The sequence below is a fragment of the Vipera ursinii genome (assembly GCF_947247035.1).
Source record: "Vipera ursinii genome assembly, chromosome: 8".
NCBI classification, from domain to species: Eukaryota; Metazoa; Chordata; class Lepidosauria; order Squamata; family Viperidae; genus Vipera; species Vipera ursinii.
Genome location: NC_139519.1, coordinates 23,015,816 through 23,035,924, shown reverse-complemented (window position 1 = coordinate 23,035,924; position 20,109 = coordinate 23,015,816). Strand labels below are relative to the sequence as shown.

The 20,109-nt window shown below is 42.5% G+C and overlaps 1 protein-coding gene across 1 annotated transcript in view; it reads left to right on the top strand.

Annotated features, from left to right (window-relative positions):
* GRIK4 (glutamate ionotropic receptor kainate type subunit 4) overlaps nucleotides 1–20,109 on the top strand; it is a gene marked incomplete at its 3' end in the record, with an annotated part of 162,084 nt that overhangs the window by 99,382 nt on the left and 42,593 nt on the right. Inside the window, exons 7-9 of the mRNA XM_083368287.1 lie at nucleotides 3,157–3,318; nucleotides 14,337–14,489; nucleotides 17,193–17,297. Of these exons, the coding sequence (XP_083224413.1) occupies nucleotides 3,157–3,318; nucleotides 14,337–14,489; nucleotides 17,193–17,297 (420 nt within the window). The remainder of the gene's footprint in view (nucleotides 1–3,156; nucleotides 3,319–14,336; nucleotides 14,490–17,192; nucleotides 17,298–20,109) is intronic.

Sequence of the window (20,109 nt, the reverse complement as noted above, 5' to 3'; positions counted from 1 at the left end):
ATACTTATGACGGTTGCAGCGTCCCGGGTCATGTGATCTCCCTTTGAGTCCTTCTGACAAGCAAAGTCAAGGGGGAAGCCAGATTCATTTAACAACCTGTGTTACTGACTTAACAACTGCAGTGACTCACTTAACGAGAAAGGTCGTAAAATGGGACAAAATTCACTTGGCAAACGTCTTGCTTAGCAACAGAAATTTTGAGCTCAGTTGTGGTTGTGAGTTGAGGACTACAGTACCTATACTGACAGTATTGTCTACTCTCCTCTGCTTGGATCAGTAGTTCTCACACTTGACAATTTTAAGATATTTCGCCTTCAACTCCCAGAATTCCACAGTCAGCTGGCTGGGCAATTCTGGGAGTTGAAGTCCACGTATTTTAAAGTTGCAAAGGATGAGGGACTCTGGCAAAATCTGCCACTCCAATGTGGATGGAGAAAGGAGGATGCCGTGATTTTGTTTGGAATTCTTTTTCTTCTAATTGAGGTTAAGAAGCATTAATGTTTGCTGTACGAGGAAACAGAAAATTTGCGGGGGGAGAGAAAAACCGGGTGGTGTGCCATTCAAGAGTTGCGCTACTATTAATCCACTTTGCTTCTCAAAATCTGCTGCAAACGATAAAAGAAACCAGAGCAAAAAGGAGAGAGAAAATCTTTGAGGAGGCCACCGGTTTTTTGAGAGTATTATGACAGCAGCATCTGAATTCTCTCCACCAGCCTCCCATTTTGGATCTGCCCCCTTGTCAGATCATAAAATCCTCATAAACGACCACTTAAGGAATGATTAGAAGGCTATTAATCAGCAGCAGAACTCCCCGCCCAATAAAGCTTGCACATGCGGCCAGGAAGATGGCAAAAGAGATTTCTTTTGGGAAGAAATCAAGCAGGGCCAAAGCGTATGATCTTCCATCTTACTTCTGCTCCTCCGAGGAAGAGGAAGCATTTTTATGGTCTCTTGGCTAGATAAGTGAAACTGGTTTAATAAAACTGTGAAAAATGTAAGGAAGATGATTCCAATTTAACTTCTGTAGACCACTTCCCATATTTAAGAGGGTCCTAAGGAGGGGGGGGCGTGCGCAAGGCCACTAACGTGCCTAGCGTCCCTGTCATATTTTAGGGTTTTTTTCCATTTTGTTTGTTCGAATTTGTAATTTTTGTTTGACAAATAAATAAATAAATAAATAGAATAAATAAACAAGTGAGACTGCTGCAGCCAGGACATGAGGCTGGTCAATTGAAAAGAGGGTGGTCCATAGTGTAAGTAACTCAAGAAAAGCAAATTGTTCCTGTGTTTTTCAAGATATGTTCTTGAGATTTAGGAAGCAGATTACTAAAGTCCAGGGCTACCTCCTCTTGATAACAAAGATTGTATCCTTTCAAGGAATAATAGAATAACAGAGTTGGAAGGGAGCTTGGAGGTCTTCTAGTCCAACCTCCTGCTCAAGAAGAAACCTTACACCATTTCATACAAATGGTTGTCCAATCTCTTCTTAAAAACCTCCAGTGTTGAGCATCCACCCACAAGGAAAGTTCTTGAATTCAACATTTCTGTTCTGGGATGTTAGGAGGGCCTACAAATTTTTCATCCTGGTTTTTCCCAACCATTCCATGGAAAGTGAATCTTCATTCCCTCTATGCACTTATGTATTCAGGAGGACTTGGTAGTAGATGAATGCTGGATTATCTCTGGATTCCCTATTTCCTTCCTCTCCAGACCTAGGAAGGAGTTATCAGAGATGGTAAGCAGGCTGAGAAAGAAACTCTTGAGGAACGCTAAACATACAGCCAACAGATGGAAGGAGAATTGCTAGTAGCTAATCTCATAAATAACAGTTTGTTCTGAGCTGTGATAAAAATGAAGAAGAAGATATTCAAAGCATTAAAAGAAACTCAGTTTAGTGAACTCACTAAATGACAGAGGCTGGATGCTCCCTGTCACCATTTCAACCCTGAGTTACAAATATTCTCCTTTACTGATTCCTATCGCTATTTCCAAACATTCCTTACCTTAACCCCTAATTCTGGCTTTAAAACTTCTGACTGAAGTCTCCACAACATACAATTTACAAGGCCATTGAATCTGTTTGGTTATCACTCTTTTGTTTTCCTGTATGTACAGATGATTCCTCAGGATGCCAGCTATTCAAATTCATTGTCACTTTTGTTTCTTGGCTGATTTTTTTTTTTTTGGCGTGTGAGGTTGTTACTCGGAGTTGTGTTTTTCTGCAACAGGGCTCCACAGATTCCTGGCTAGGGATGAGAGAGCATTGTTTTCTCTCAGATTTGATTTTTCTTTTTCTTCTTGGTCCTCCAGCGTCTGTCTAGGGAGAAAGACAGATCGTGCTGGTTTGGCACAATCGTTGTCACATTCTTTGCATACGAAATTCCTTCAGGCCCCGGCTCTCATTAGCCATCTGCCCTCATGCCACAAGTTGACAACGTGCGATGCGGAAATAAATAACCTGCCTGAGAAACCGAAGAACCGCATCATTCAAACCACATCACTAATGCGCCCCTAATTTTTGTGCTGCTTAATGAAAACGCGACTCGGTCCAAAAAAAAAACCTGCTCAGGCCCCTGATTTAAGTTTGTCCATCGCAGATAAGCTGTTGTCATAGCATTTGTCTTCCCCATCTGGCTCCAAAGCGAGAACAATAGCAACCGTAGCAAAACAAACAAAACAGAAAACCTGCATTACATTTCTGATTTAGGAGGGTAAAATTTCTGTCTCGACCCGGATCATAATTTATTTCATGGTTATAACGGCTCATAGACATTGAAGTTTTAATGCCTCCTTTGATCCGTGAAGGTCAGTCCCTGTGCTGGTTATGAAGTTAAGATGAGCCTTCTTTTTCTTTTATTTTTTTATGGAGATAGAGCTTGGATTCTCCTCTGAGATTTATAAAGACAGAGGCTAAGGCCTCCTCAGTTTTGATGTTACACATGGCTTCCTCCTGGTCATGTTTGTAACAGATGAGGATTTTGATTTTGATTTTCAGAAGAAATTTATAAATAAATAGCTTTTGAAGCTTCTTGACATTGCCTAGCTTTTTACCAGACCTCGCAGTTCATTCAATGCCTTCCCTTCCCTTTTTTTTCCTTGTTGAATGACTGTTGAAGAACATACTAATTCTGCTCTTTGTGTTTTGGCTTCCCGTAGGAATTTTCTCTCCAGCAACTGGACAGCCTTATGGATGATCGAGTGAACATCATCGGGTTTTCTATCTTCAACCAGTCCCACCCTTTCTTCCAGGAATTTGCAGAGAGTCTCAACCAGTCCTGGCTAGAGAATTGTGACCATATTCCTTTTACTGGACCAGCAGTAAGTAAACCGATGCATCTTTCCCCGTCTCACTCCTTGCCAGGCAATGATCTCCTGTGTAGGAGGACAAAAGGAGCAGGGGATTCAATGATGAAAAATGTGAAGGTCTAAAAATGTTATGGACCTTTCAGCTCTCTTTGCCTACATTGCTCAATTTAGGTAAAATGATGGAAGCTAAAATGAGATCTGTGCTTCCTCATTCTTTTCAGATTTCAAGTTGGAGATTTGAAGAGCAGGGCTTTTTCTATAATAGCCATTCTCTTGTTATCTTCTCTTGGACTTGTTCGAAGCCTAAAGCAATCTAGTATCCCATAAACGATTGGTGATTGAGTGTTGATAGGCCAATCAAATAACTGCATATGTTCTTCTAATTATGCTGTTGGGACTTCTTTTGAGATTTTTTGATTTTTCTCTCTGGATTGTCAAAACTCTAACTTACAATATGTCTCCATGTCATACCTACAGTAGGTGTTTCCTACAGGTGTCTGACTGGCCTCTTGAAGAAGAGGACCATAGCCAAATGGATCTTTAGAAATTGAAACATCAGAATTCTTCTGTTCCATTATCTTATAAAAAAAATGTGATTGGTGGAAAGCCAATGCATAAACTTTCTTCCTTTTCAGACTTGTTTTCATGGAAACATCAAAATTGTCTAGTACGGAACCAGAGTCTTGTTTAATTGGCTATCTAAATTTACCAGCATTAGCTCTTCAAGTTTGAAACAGGAGGTTCTAGACTGAACCCAAGGTCTTCTGCGTGCAATGTTCTAATTCTCAGTTCATGCTACCTTCATCAGCTTTCAACTTGGATGTTCTTCAGATGTGTGAACTTCAACCCCAAGATTCCATAATTATCTTAGCCATTAAGAGTCCCACTTACCAGAAGTATGTCTATGCTCAAAAGTGATGACCATGTTACAGTTGCATGGCCTTCTCACCGCGGCAGCGTGTTATGATATGGTCCTCCAGCTACTGTGTTTTTTCATGGTGTCATCCCTCTTAGCCATATGCCCTCTCTGCAGAACGTATCTCTTCCTTCCTCCTAAATTGTGTTTCAATTTAGTAGATCCTCAGACTGGGAATTTCTCTGTCTCTCTCTGTCTCTCTGTCTCTCTGTCTCTCTCTGTCTCTCTCTGTCTCTCTCTCTCTCTCTCTCTCTCTCTCTCTCTCTCTCTCTCTCTCTCTCTCTCTCTCTCTCTCCCTTTCAGATCAGCCTGAAGGGATGATTTGCGTCTTTCCTAGAAAGCAGAAGGAAATTTGGGGATTCTGCTCCCGCATGGCTTCCATATCAGGGGGCTCTTAAGAGGGTATATAACCTGATTTCCACTACGGTGTTCTCTGCCCTAAAATATCAGGAGCAGCTGGCACCAGATATATTCTGCTGTTTGCTGACACATTTTCCAACCTGCTGTAGTTTCAACCAAGTTCAGATCCTCCTCTGTCTCTCTTCATCGCTGTCCTCCCACTCTCCTCCCTCAATCCAGAGAAACACGGCAGCTAATTCATTGCCCAGTTTCCCCGCATACCTAGCACAATCTCTCCATTGCTTAAATACCTCCGATGGTTTAGTAGAAATTTGTGGTAAATAAAGTTTGTTCATAAAGCCAGAGATTTGTGACAAGCTGCAGTGGAAAAAGGATTTCATTCTCTCTGGCTCCGGCTTTTCCCAAGATTTTACTGGTGGCAATTTCGCAGGCTTTGTTCTGCTTTTTTTTTTTTCTGTTTTTCCACAACTGTTATCCCATTTTAATGGGGCTCAAACTTTACCTTTGCAAAATGTTGGTTTTACTATGCGGTCCTTTTTCTTATGTTTGCTAACATTCCCTGGATTTTTCCAGGCATTACACAGAAATATGTGCAATGTGAGGGTCTTTTGTTTTTAACAAACAAACTTCCAAAAAACCAAAGTTGTGAATTTGCAGACCCGATAGCATTAAGGAGGTGGGAAAGCTACACATTCCTTTCTCCAAAAATCAGTTTCCTCTCAAATTTATCCCTTTGTGGTTCCATTCCTGGGGGAGGGGTCCATATTTAGTATTAGGCACAAATCTAGGGAAAATTAGCTCCGGGGTGGGGAAATGAACAGCTTACAAATAAAAAAATTGAGCCTCCTGTCTTAACTTCAACGCCAACTTCCAAATTGCGGTGCAGCATGATTGTTACGCCTTTTGTGGTATAGTGTACATTTCACCGCATGGAAACCGTTGATCTGTTTCAAAAACAGTTTAAATTATCTCAGTGGGTCCCCAAGGGATTGTTAAAATTCAAATTTTGAGCAAGGCACCTGGGAGCGGAGAGCTTTGTCCCATTTCCTCCCCTTGGTTCTGATTGATCACTGTCCCCCACCTTTCTTAGCAGCAAAAATGTAATGTTCTTTTCCCTTGCATAATATTTTTGGGCAGTAGCAGATACCAGCAGGTAAGACTGAGTTCCAGAACCTCTCCACCTCCCAGAAGTGTAGCTGGTGGCCATAGATAGTTCACTGTAAGGTCAGAATAACAGAGTTGGAAGGGACCTTGGAGGTCTTCTAGTCCAACCCCCTGCTCAAGCAGGAAGCCCTGTACCATTTCAGACAAACAGTTGTCCATTTTTTTAAAAACCTTCAGTGTTGGAGCACCCACAACTTCTGGAGGCAAGTCGTTCCACTGGTTAATTGTTCTCACTGTCAGGAAGTTTCTCCTTAGTTTTAGGTCATCCATTGCTTCTTTTTCTGCTTTCAGAATGCTGGTCAGATCTGATGATTGGGTTTCCAGGCAGCTTTGTGACAGCTACGGAAATCTGGCTGAGAGATTATGGAACTTTTTCTGCAGAAAATGTTAGGGTGTTTTTTGTTCCAAGCAGAAAATGTTAGGGTGTTCTTTAAATCACACAGCAAGGAATGGAAACTCAAGGAAAGTGCTGAAAATTACAGATGGCTAGATTAGGTAATTAAAATGTGGGCTAAAAACAGATGTTGGTAATTAATTGTTTCTTCTAGTGTCAGGAATCCTGATTGCACCATTGGAACGGTACAACTTGTAATTCTCCAAATTAAATTGGGGGCCAAGTGTGTCATTCTTTTATACACCGAGAGACAATAAAGTAGGAGTTTTTTAAAAAAAACAACATTGAGAGCTCTTCAAGGGTGGTTTCCTAGGAGAGAGAGAGAGAGAAAAAAAGGGCTAAAAGACTTGGTCATCTGAAGAACTGAGTGGATGAACATTTTATGTTTAAATTGTCTTTGCTTTCAAATTAGTGTTTCAGCAGCACAATTGTGCTTTGTCAAAAGAGAAGGGTTTTTCTGTGTGGATCTTTCCTTTTTGCAAAGTGTAGGATGAACACTGAATGTGTAATTGTTGAGAAGGCTTCACTTTATTATGTAAGTGCGACTATGATGGGATCAGTGCAATGAGATCTTTCATTCATACCTCCAATCTTCACTGTACAGGAAGTCCCTGACTTAACATATCATTAAAGGTAAAGGTAAAGGTTCCCCCACACATGTGTGCTAGTCGTTTCCGACTCTAGGGGCCTGTGCTCATCTCCATTTCAAAGCCGAAGAGCCAGCGCTTGTCCGAGGATGTCTCCGTGGTCATGTGGCTGGCGTGACTAGACGCCAAAGGCGCACGGAACGCTGTTACCTTCCCACCATAGTGGTCCCTATTTTTCTACTTGCATTTTTACGTGCTTTCAAACTGCTAGGTTGGCAGAAGCTGGGATGAGTAACAGGCGCTCACTCTGTTACGCGGCACTCGGGATTCGACCCGCCAAACTGCCGACCATCTGATCGACAAGCTCAGCATCCTAACCCACTGAGCCACCGCGTCCCTTTAACAAATCATTAGTGACCATTTTAAGTTGCAACAGCACTGAAAAAAGGTGGCTTATGACCATTTTTCACCCTTCCAACCATTGCAGCATCCCCATGTGATCATGTGATCAAAATTCAGATGAACAACCGCAGTGATTCACTTAAGAACTGGGGCAGGGAAGGTTGCAAAAGGAGGCAAAAGTCCCTTGACAATTGTCTTGCTTAGGCAACATAAATGTTAAGCTCTGTTCTGGTCATAAGTCAAGGACTACCTACGTCGTAGTCTGTGAATGTGAACATGGAATGGGTAAGCAGCTTTCTGACCTCCCAGTATGGAATCCATATTACATCTTGCATATGGATTCCATGCATAAGGTTTAGAGAACCGACAAACACAGACAAGACCATCAAGAGAGACAAAGAATGGAAATGGAGACGGGCTGGTCACGTAGCAAGGAGAAACTGAGGGCAGTCATAGAATGGATACCACTTGATCAAAAGCATCCACGAAAGAGAATTAAAACAAGATGGATCAACAACATCAGCAGGTATGGCTGGCCCCATTGGCAAAAGGAAGCTCAGGGCCGTCTAGGTTGGAAACATACGGAAGAGGCCTTCATCCTGCAGAGGATAAACCATGGCTAAAATGATGGTGATTACATGTTTACTCATCAAGGAAGGGACTGTAAAATCCTTAGGTTACTAAGAACCTCATGTCTGAGTTGACAGAAGAAATTGATTGATTGTGTGCCACCAAGTTAGTGTCGTTTCTTAGCAACCACTTGGATAGATATTTAGGGCTTCCCGTGGTGCACCTGGCACCACTGCAACAAAGTTCATCCCCCTTTCTCCTGATTGTCGTCTTCTTCTCTTCCACCTTTCCCAACATTAGAGGCTTCTCCAGGGAACTGGGTCTTTGCATCATGTGTCCATAGTAGGATAATTTGAACCTGGTCCTTTGTCCTTCGAGTGAGAGTTGCTTCAGCGATTTGTTTATTTGTTTCCTTGACTGTCTGTGGCGATCTCGGGAGCCTTCTCCAAAACCAAAGTTCAAAAGTGTCAGTACTCTTCTTAATCTCCTTCTTCAGTGAAATTGCTTGTCCTACAAAAGGTTTCTTGACTTCTTAACACTGTTACCAGTTCAGTCAAATTTGTTCTTTAGCTAGAAGACCTCCGCAGTCGATTTCTGTAGCTACGGATTACATTCCTTGTTGGTTCTATTTCTACCATTTTTTCCTGAGAACTCCAAAAGGGTGCTGGCTGAATCTAAGGTTGGGTGGGGGCAAGTAAGGGAGGACAATATTTCACACCCACTGGATGGCTGGAAGAGCCTGGGTGGGGGGGGAATCTAGACAACAGCCCCCTTTATGGAGAAATACAACTTAATTGGCTGCACTGTCTGCCATAGTAGCTGAATTCCAAACTGCTTTATTGCTTTAAATAAGAGCAACAGATAAATAGTGGCAGAGGGGGCTAGCAATTAAACCATCCCGACCAAGGAGGAAATGGTTATTTTTCAAGCAAGATTCAGATGACAACCTGACAAGACAGCAAGAAGTCAAGGAGGTTCTTTCAGATCATGGCGCTCACCAATAAGTTAGGCAAGGCCTGCCAGACCAGGTACGGCCTTAGTTGACACCATCCGATCAACGGAAGTTGACCAATCTGTTAAATCTGCGTTTCGGCACTGGGGACAGAAGAGTGTGCAGGGCAAATTGTGAACTACAGGTAATATTCGACTTACAACAGTTGGCTTAGTGACTGTTCGAAGTTACAACGGCCCTGAAAAACGGGACTTCTGACTGTTTTTCACACTTACGACCATTGCAGCATCCCCAGGCTCACATGATCAAAATTCACTTGGCAACTGACTCATATTTATACCGGTTGCAGCATCCCGGGGTCATGTGATCCCCTTCTGTGACCTTCTGACAAGCAAAGTCAATGGGGGCGGGGGGGGGAAGACAGATTCACTAAACCACCGTGTTACCGACTTAACAGCTGCCATGATTCACTTAACAAAATGTGGCAAGAAAAGTCATAAATGGAGCAAAACTCACTTAACGAATTTCTCACTTAGCAACATAAGTTTTGGGCTCAATTCTGGTCGTACATTGAGGACTCCCTGTACACAAGTCCTTCCTTGGCGCAGAAAATAGAGCAGGTGAGAGCCCAAAGTCCCCCACCTTGCCACATGGTCTGACCATGGTATGGTACGGTATGGTGAAGTCAGCTGCAACTAAGTAAGAATTAGATGGTGATTTGACATCATGAAAAGTGGATGACAACAGAGTGAGATGGAAACTTTTGGCATTGTAAGTGGTGGCCATCTGGGTCTTTGGGGACCACCCTGTTCCAGAAGGTAGGATATGAGCTTGATTTGGAAATTTGGAGGTGACATTTATGACTGAATCAAGTTCTGGGAGATAACCTGGGCAGAAGCATACGAGAATGAATCGATGGAAACGGTTGACTTATGAAACAAACAGAATTGACAGTGTTCAAGGCACGGTTGTTTTGGGTTGAATTTGCTACTGAATATTGAATAGAGTTGGGACTTGCCACAAAATGTTGCAGTGGGAAATGGCTGTCTAGGGGTGCCAGCCAGCCAGCCATTTCCATTTTAAGGCAATTCCATTGGATCCATTCCTTTGCAAATTCATTGTTTTCTAACCTTTTGAGACTCAGCTGTTATTAGTTTGAAACCACACTGCATTCCCAGACTACTTTTTCTGGAAACTCAATAATTCTCCTCTACCAACCTTGAACTCTCAGTGTGCCTTCGCGAGCAACCACACAAATGGAACCGAGTGTGTTATTAGCATTTGTGCTTTAGATACTGGGGTGAGTTTCTGTTCCATGCGCTGAAATCCTTCGCCCTCTTCCCCCAATTAATTTGGTGTGGCTAGAAGGAGGTGATGGATAGAAAATTGTTTGGATTAGTTAATGGGGCCTCCATTGCTACAGAACATTTTCTCTAAATCCTAAGGTCCTATAATTCTGCTTTTCTGGAAACTGCCCTTGATCATCTTGTCTAAATAATTTTTTTTTAAAAAAAAAAAGCGAGACAGTGGACAGAAGATTTTTCTTCCAAAAATCCAAGAACTGATGCAAACGTTTGCACGCTGGAAAGTTGAAAACCCCAATTAATATTGTCATATTCTTCATTAAGATCTACAAGCACCATTTGTGGTCGCTAATAAGAGATTGTTACTCTGCAGAAAAGAGGAGAAGAAGGGAAACATCGACTAAAAGAACTATGATCATAAGTCAGGCAGTGGACAGTATGACAGGGAATGGAGGCCCACCAAGATAAAGTGAGTTTTAACCTGCCACTGGCTGGTTTGACCTTGGGATTATTATTATTTTTTATATAGCATTCAGACAGATCTCTGGAAATCTGATCAACCTGGAAAAATGCAGAGGAATTTGTGCAAAGTATATTTCTTATTATTATGTTGGAGAACACATCGGTGCAAAGGACAAAGAAATCGTCATTTGGGCAGCGAGAGCAAAGTCCTGCCAATGATCTTGAAGAAGAATCAGAGTGGTTTACTCTAGATAAGCTCAAGGGAAGCTCTGAAGCTTTTTGAACATTACAGTCATGCAGTTGTTGTTTTTTTCCAGGAGAGTCCTGACACAATCAGTAGATATTCTCTGGGGTAATGGCGTTCACATGGCAGAGGGGAGATAATGTGAGGGATTTTGAAGAGAAGACAGATCCCATAACCCCCAGGAGAATTGTTGGAGAAAGATATGAGATGGAGAGTGGTTCATTTATTTAAGAAAAGGAACTTTAATCATAATAAGAGACTGACAACAACAATGAGCAGGAAGTGACATTAATTAAAGGTGAACTCTTACTCATAGCATAGGGAGGAAAGGAAAAATGGCCGGTTAATATCTTGATTAGGATAATTATAATTTTTTAAAAATGCCCAAGGTGTTGAAGTTGGTGACATTAAAAACATAGTCTACGAGAGAGGAAGAATAAATAGAATTAATGAGGAGTCATTGAATCTACGTTGAGTTATCCGCATGGAAATTGTGAACTATTCTGTAGAAATAATCCTACCAGGGGAGGCTTTTCATGTAGGAAGTTCCTGGAGGGTTTAATGCAACGATTCTCAAACTTGGCAACTTTAAGATGGGTGGACTTCAATTCCCAGAATTCCCCCTTTATGATCCAGAAAAATAAGCCCTCATGCCCTAGTCATAAGGAGCCCTGGTGGCGCAAAAGTTAGAATGTAGTATTGCAGGTGTGATCCTGATGGGGCTCAAGGTGGACTCAGCCTTCCATCCTTCCAAGGTTGGTAAAATGAGGCCCCACATTGTTGGGGGCAATTTATGCCAACTCTGTAAACTGCTTAGAGAGGGCTGTAAAGCACTGTGAAGCGGTATATAAGTCTAAGTGCTCTTGCTAAGTCCTAAGGAAGGAAAGGAAAAGAAGGAAGGAAAGGAAAAGAAGAAGGAAGGAAGGAAGGAAGGAAGGAAGGAAGGAAGGAAGGAAGGAAGGAAGGAAGGAAGGAAGGAAGGAAGGAAGGGCAAGCCTTGGTGGCACAGTGGTTAGAATGCAGCATTGTAGGCAACCTCTGCTCACTGCCAGGAGTTTCATCTTGACTGATTCAAGGTGGACTCAGCCTTCCATCCTTCCGAGGTTGATAAAATGAGGACCCAGATTGTTGGTGGGGGGGGGAATGCTGACTCTTTGAGAGGCGTGTAAAGCACTGTGAAGCGGTATGTAAGTCTAAATGCTATTCTGCCATTGCTAGTCACCTCCAGATTGGACTCTGGTAATGCACTGTACATAAAGTTGCCCGTGAGGAGCATCTGGAAGCTTCAATTCATGCCGAGTGCAGTGGGGCAGGCAATTACGTGTCCTCCCAGAAGAGCAGCTGTCACACCTGTGCTCCACAAGTGGCATTCATTGCCACTTTGATTCTGGGTCCAATTCAAGGTGTTGGTTTCAACTTTGAAAGGCTTTCACAGCATGAGCTGAATTTATCTAAGTAACTGCCCCTCCTGAATTACATCAGCTCATTATAACTAGCAGAGAGGATATCTATGGACACGGACTTATACAGGTAGTCTCGACTTATTACAATTTGCTTAGTGACTGTTCAAAGTTACAACAGCACTGAGAAAATGATTTATGACCATTTTTCACACTTACGGCCACTGCACCAGCCCCACGATCAGGTGACCAGTATTCAGACGCTTGACATCTGGAGGACTAAAAGGCTACAAAGGAGAGTGGGAAGAAGAATCAAATATAGCAATCTAAATTTCTTGGAAGAGAAGTAGAAGACAACCCATCTTGAATGTGTGGGTGTTTATTGGGATAAAGCTGGCTTTATCAAAAGCAGGCATCAGCCGAGCAATGCCAAAGGACGACTGATTTGCAGTTAAGTTGGCAATTAATCCCACTTATATTGTCCTACAAAGCTTTGTTTCAGCTCAGCTCATTCTGATGTCTATATTTCTTTTGTTATCATGGGAAGCTTTCGTATAGAGGGTATTTTTAGCACATGGAGTGGATTAAATATTCAACTTTATCAATAGGCAGCCTCCGCATGGATGCTCAGGTAGCTAAACTGTTTACCCAGAATGTAGGGAATAGCCTTGAAATCTGAATTTCCAATGACTGCAGAGAAAGCATGGGGATGTTCTCAGTCTGAGCATAAAGTCAGAAACAGAGAAGAATTGAAGGGTTGCGAGTATTCACTTCTTACGGAGATAAAGGTTACGGATGTGGGAAAGTGGGTATGGCCAAAACTGAAACACACATCTGAGTAGACTTGCAAAGTGAAGAGGCATTTCTATGCATCCACTGGAATGTTTTAACTTGGAACGATAAATATAAGTGTTAAAGATTATTTGGACAGAGGTTAATGCCATTTGGGTGATTGGAATCGTGAGATAAAGACAGAATTAAATGAAGCTTTGGGGAAATCGTAATTTAGAAGTCATTTGGCGAAGCTCTCTTTCCTCAATTTTTCATAATGTTGTTACACTGAAGGAATTAGCAGCTGAGACATATAAATATCGATTCATTCATCCTGTCCCAGAATAGACACATTCTTTTGATCTGAGACTCTTAAATCCTATATTTAAAAGTAAATATTTGTGGCTAGCAGAGAAACGTATGACAGGATGAAAAAAAATATTGATCAAAAGGGACAAACTAATAGCAACTCTTGCACTCTATCAAAATAATGCCGGGATTTGAGGTTAAAGTAATTTAATTGGGAAATAGCAAAGAGTCTAGTATTAATTAAGCCACATTCTCCGGAAGTGTGACTCAGAGCAAATTAAAGCACTGATGGAATATAACTGCACAAGGTTAAATAATATCCTTAGAACAGTTTTGATCTAGGACGTATCATCAGAATTGATTTATCGTGTCGGCTGCAGTTGTTCTTGTGTTCCGCTTGCTTGAATAACATTGCAGAACATGTTTTCTTAATAAAATCTGATACATCAAGATCATTTGCAAGACGCTCTAAAATAGCGTTGCAAAATATTTTAATTGTTTCTCGGTAAACATGATCGTTATTGTACCTTATCAACCTTCTCCCTGGCTTTTCTTGAGATACAAAGCAGAGCAGCTTGCAACATAGATTAAAATCAATTAAGAACAATAACATCAAATTACAGATAATAGAAACAGGAGAACTCCATTTGACAGCCCTCCAGTAAAAACAACTCTGTAACAAATTATAATAGAAAAAAAAATTTCTCGGAGCAATACCAGACTGGTAAAAATAACAAACGGGATTCATTCCGTGCAAAATCTTCCTTAAAAGGTTAATTCTTGAGTTGACTTTGATATTTACAGTAAATCACAGGTAAGGTTTCCTAAGGAGAAGGTTTCACAAAGATGGTGCCACAACTAAAAAAAACCCTGTTTTATTTTTCTTTTTTTTAATTCACATAATGCTGCGTTTTAGTCAGAACAGTCTGGCTTATACCTCGGACTATCCTTGTGCTCTTCCAACCAAATACAAAACAAGTTTAATGCTGGTTAGCATTTTAGAAATCAGCCATGATTAGCGAGGTAGTGCCACCTGCCAAAATCCATTCAGGATCTTCTCCATCAAACGCATTCACTTGAACCAAGAATTTCCTTGTTTAATTGTCTTTTATTCTGTCCCAGATTATTGTTTTTGAAACGGCCTGGCGTTTAGGTCCGAGTAACACTTTTTTTCCTTGTTCCCTGTTTTCTTCAGCTGTCTTCTGCCTTGTTGTTCGATGCGGTCTATGCTGTGGTGAGCGCAGTACAAGAGCTGAACCGGAGCCAGGAAATTGGTGTGAAACCCTTGTCTTGTGGATCTGCCCAAATCTGGCAACATGGCACAAGTTTGATGAACTACCTCAGAATGGTGAGAATGGATTGAGCGTGGAGGATTTGAGAATGTGGGTTCACCCTTGTTGTCGGAATGAGATAGACCAAAGTCCGGCTTAGAGGTTAACGATAAAGCAAGGTTGTAGGACTGTAGGAAGTTTCATCAGAACAGGCCCTAAGAGTCTGTACAAATATCTCCATTGAAGGAAACCATGTGATCCCATGACAGTTTGTTCTATATCCTTCTGGAACAGGGGTCTTCAAACTTGTGGACTTCAACTCCCAGAATTCCTCAGCCAGGCACACTGGGTGAGGAATTCTGGGAGTTGAAGTCCACAAGTTATAAAAGGGCCAAGTTTGAAGACCCCTACTCTAGAACATTTCTCAACCTTAACAACTTTAAGATATGTGGATCTCAGCTCCCAGAAACTCCTCGCCAGCCTATTGAAATACACACATCTTAAACTTGTCAAGAAACAATGTTCTAGAAGATGTGTCCTAATATTTGGCCCAAGACAGTCATATCCATGAAATCCCCTCTCCGTCTTCTGATCACCTTCTCCTTGCTCACTCACTTGAAGTAAGTCTCTCTTTGTCCATTGCTGGCATTACTGGTGCTTCTTCTGCATCTTGGCTTCCTTGACAAAAACATGGGCAGTGTCTCTGTGTGATTAAAATAGGCAGAACTGGAGGGGCAGAACATGTGCCAAGGAACCATAACATAGTTAATGATTTCAGTGGAAGAATCAGAATAAAGAATCAAGAAGACAAGATCCATCAGTTGGCCATAGGCCCTAGAGTAGAGCTATCCAACTTTGGCCACTCTACGACCTGTGGACTTCAACTCTCAGAATTCCTTAGCCAGCATGGTTGGCTGGGTAATTCTGGGAGTTGAAGTCCACCAATCTTAAAAGTTGCCAAGGTTGGACACCCCTGTTCTAGTGTTTATTGCAGATGTTGGCCAACTTCAGCCCAGAAGGTAAGACTTTAAATCACTGGGAAGTTTGCCTTTTTTAAAATGATAGGTCGTCAGGATCCCCTCAGCTATTTGGCAGTGCTTCTCCAAATCTCAACTAGGCAAACAAAATAAAATGTTTTCAATTTCCTAGAGGGCTTGAATCTATGGTTGCTCAGTTGGGGGATAATGTCCTTTTATTAAGAAGATCTGTCAGTATCTTGCAAGTTCTGTGCTGGCTTTGTTGGGTCTTGGTTGGGTTTCGCCCTGCTGTGTATGGATATGACTCATATCCATCTGCACAAAGGAAACCCTTTATTATTTTGGCTTTTGATGATGGATAAGTCACTTGACATGTCCATCACAAGCTCAGTTGGGACTTTGCATTCTGCCGAAAAAAATGAATCCCTAACAGGAATTACTGCAGTTCTATTTTCTCCTATGTGGGATCTGTATTACTGGAAAATCAGTAATCTAATGCTTTGTCAACAATTAGCAGAGTGTGGTTATCTGTATTTACCAGACCTTTACTCCATCATGCTTCATGTTCACATAACCCAATGTGATGCCTGATGCTACCCAGCCATGTAATGGCTTCCCGTCAACTCCCAGGCAATGTGTTTGAATTAAGCACTCACTTTTGACAGTGCAAATTCACAGCTATGGTGATGGCAACACAGATCTCTGCAGAAGGTAGAGAAAGAGGCAGACTAGCTGTTGAGATAGAAAGAAAGTTGGCTTGGTCCCCACCTTTTCACAGTCCACCTGGACTTCCTCCCCTCTCACCTGATCACATTGGTAGCCTGTCCAAAATCTTCCCATCTTCCTGCCTGGTCTGAAATCTCTCATGACTGTGAGGAGCAAGAAACATTTCCGGTAGTTTTCATAGAATCGTAGAAACATGGAATTGTAGAATCATGAAAACGTAGAATTGTAGAAGCACAGAATTGTAGACTCATAGAATCATTTTTGGAGATTCTCATTCATCCAGGTATGGTTGTCCCAAAGATGCTTTTTTCAGGAAGCAACTGGACTGGTGTTTCTTTTGAAGACGTTTCACTTCTCATCCAAGAAACTTCTTCAGCTCTGACTACTGTAGATGGTGAGGAGCGGAAGGATTTATACTCCTTGCAGGCAGAGAGTCATTTGCATTCCTTTAGAGAGTCCTCAAAACCATTTTGGAGCTTTACCTGCGTCCTCAGGGTCACCTGAAAAGTGCAAATGTGTGTGGAGCCTTCTTGGCTATAGGATGCTTTCTGTCCTGTGCCCAGTGGTGGGATTCAGCCAGTTCGCACCAGTTCAGCAGAACCGGTAGCTAATTTTTTGTTGCCCAGGCCCAGAACGGACTTCCGGAAGCGGCATCCACACAGAGAACCGGTTGTTCACCTATTATTTGAATCCCACCACTGCCTGTGTCCCTTCACTGTTGGGTTTCAATGACTTTCTAAAGGAATGCAAATGACCCTCTGCCTGCAAGCAATATAAATCCTTCCACTCCCCACCATCTAGTCAGAGCTGAAGGAGCTTCTTGGATAAGAAGCAAGAAACATCTTCAAAAGAAACACAAGAAAATCCAGTTGCCTCCTGAAAAAAAGCACCTTTGGGACAATCGTACAATCGTAGACAAGTAGGGCTGGAAGGACTTTGGAGGTCTTCGAGTCCAAGGTCCAAGATGTTACCTGCAAGACTATGTTTCCCCTTCTGGCTTGACATAAGAAGCGTAGGGCTTTGTCCTTCAGAATCAGAGTCTCCGTGTGGCGCTGCAACTCACCCTCTCTTGGACAGGTAGAATTGGAAGGTCTCACTGGCCACATAGAATTCAACAGCAAAGGTCAACGATCAAACTATGCTCTGAAAATCCTGCAGTATACCAGGAATGGCTTCAGACAGGTAAATAAAGGTATTTTCTTTAACTGCCATTTGTACTCTGGTTCAGCACCATCCGTTTCTTTATGTTGTGACTTTTGTTCTTGGAATGGAGTGGAGTGGAGTGGAGTGGAGTGGAATGGAATGGAATGGAATGGAATAGAATAGAATAGAATAGAATAGAATAGAATAGAATAGAATAGAATAGAATAGAATAGAATAGAATAGAATAGAATAGAATAGAATAGAATAGAATAGAATAGCAGAGTTGGAAGGGACCTTGGAGGCCTTCTAGTCCAGCCCCCTGCTCAAGCAGGAGAGCCTATATCGTCTCAGACAGGTGTTCTTGTTGACATGTTTCTGCTAAAAATGTCCTTTGTCTTGTTGGCTGTTTATGCTGATTATAAGTTTGGAACCTCCTTCCTACATCTAATTTATTGGGGGGGGACCCCATTTGATCCTTTTGTTGCTAAAATGAGATATTCGAAGTAACTTTTGGGGGGGCTGAATTTTATCCTGGGGGAAAGAGGGCCAGACGCAGAAACTGTCTTTGCAAATAATGTGTAAACTCACCCAGCATCCCCGATAGGGGATGGGAGGCCCAAAGGGCACAGAATAAGTAATCAGCTTTAGCCCAGCACCTTGAAGGGCAGCTTCAGATGTGACAGGGAGCTAGACATGGGAGAAGAAGCAGAATCAGGCCTCTTCTGTATAGGCCACTTTAGAGCAATTTCCGTTTGAAGTGATTGTGGCATCTCTGCCGCCTTAGAATGACTTCCTTTCAAAAGGCTCTCGGGCGACTTCTGTGAGCCATTCCAGCTTAAATCAAATAAAGATTGAGTTCTGCTGCTTGGGGAGATGCTCGCTCAGCTGACCCACGGCCAGACTGAGCCGAATTTTAACAGTTTCTTTCAACTCTGCTGAACAGGGAGGAAGAGCTCAGCTGTGGTCTGATACGGCTTCCGTCCTTCAGGCAAAGCTGAACAATGCAAAGGGTCAGAATACAGAACCAAAGAGTTGGGAGGGACCTTGGAGGTCATCTAGTCCAACCCTTGCTGAAACAGGAGAACCTATTCCAGAGGTCCTCAACCTTTTGGGCACTAGGGACCACTGGTTCCGTGGAGAAAGGTTTTTCCGTGGACCGGTGTGCCTGCATCCCACGGATGGGGCTTTGCTTGTGTGTGTGGACTGGTTGGTGGCATGCCATGGCCCAGTACTGGTCCACGGACCAGGGGTTGGGGACCCTTGCCTTATTCCGTTCAGGACAAGTGGCTGTCCAGTCTCTTCTTAAAAACCTCCAGTGATGGAATACCCTGAGCTTCCAGAGGCGAGCTGTTCCACTGGCTCATTGTTCTAACTCTCAAGCAATTTCTCTTTAGTTCTAGGTTGCTTCTCTCCTAGATAATGTTCCATCCGTTACTTTTTGTCTTGGTCAATTTCAGTGTGATCAAGATTTTTTTTTTTAAAAAAAATCACTGTGCAGGCCAAGTCTCCAAGCTGGCTCCCCATTGGTTTGGCTCCTGTTCCACAGTGGCAGGTTGGACCGCAAAACCCCAACAGCTGATTTCGGTCCAAGCTGCAGCCCTTTGAGCCTCTCAAATTATTAATGACAACATTATAATGCTTTACATACTCAAAGCGCTGAATAAACACGAGCTGTGGGCCGTGCAGTAATGTGCTACGGTTGGCTTAAATAATGCAGTTGGCTGATAAATAATAGAGGAGGCAAATACTTTGGTGCTTGGAACAGAAGCAGTTTTAGGCTCCGATCTAAACTTACAGGTCTCCCACGATGAGGGAGCTTTGTGCCGGCTTGCTCTCTTTTAAGCCGGATGATTTTGCAGATTCCAGGATCTGAATTTTGCAAGAGACAGCCAAAAGATCGAGGACCTTTAGTGACGACTCATCGGCGAGGAACTGCATGGAAAAAGGCAGTTTTGAGGATTCTTGGAGGATTCACCCCGGCCTTCAGGACTCAAAATGTTTTTAATGGAATGATTAAAGATGAATGAATGATTAATGATTAAGCTGGGGGGGGGAAAGTGACTTCAGACCGGTCCTCGGACTTGCAACCGTTGCAGCATCCTCGTGGTCATGTGAACAAAATTCAGGTTTTGGGCAACTGGCATGTATTTGTGACGGTTGCCCTGTCCTGGGATCACGTGATCCCTATTTGCAACCTTCCCAGCTGGCTTCTGGCCAGCAAAGTCAACGGAGGAAGCCAGATTCACTTAACCACTGCATAATTCGCTTAATGACGGTGACAAAAAAGGGTCGTAACGTGGGGCACAACTCACTTAGCAGCTGTCTTGCTTAGCAACAGAAATTTTGGGCTCCCTCGTGGCTGTAACCCGAGGACTGTCTGTGTAGTTGAAATTCAGTACATGTTGGTTTGTTTTTTTCCCCCATTTTCTTGTGTCTTAAATCAAGCCCGGTTATTTTGGAGGGATGTGCGAATGTGAAAAAGGTGACATTAGGGAAAGTTCTGTCTCCAGAAAAGGCGTCACAGACCTTTAAAAAGGTTCAAAAGAGCAGCTACTTTGCAGACCAATTAGCTATCTGTCTAGGTGGGAATATTCCCACAATGCTTACACTTGCAGGAATGTTTAAATATGCCATCCACATCTTCAGTCAGACGGGAGCTAGTTTGGGAAGAAACCTTCATATAACATTTGATTCTTGGGGTGGAGAAGCTCTGGTTTGGGTTTGGGTTGTTGTTGTTGTTTTTTTACTATTCTTGCTTTTTATGTCCTCCTCTCTCTTTTGCCTGGACTTTGTTCCTCAGGTCTGCTAGAAAATTCACTGAATTTTGAAGTTGCTACAAATTAGCTGTGCT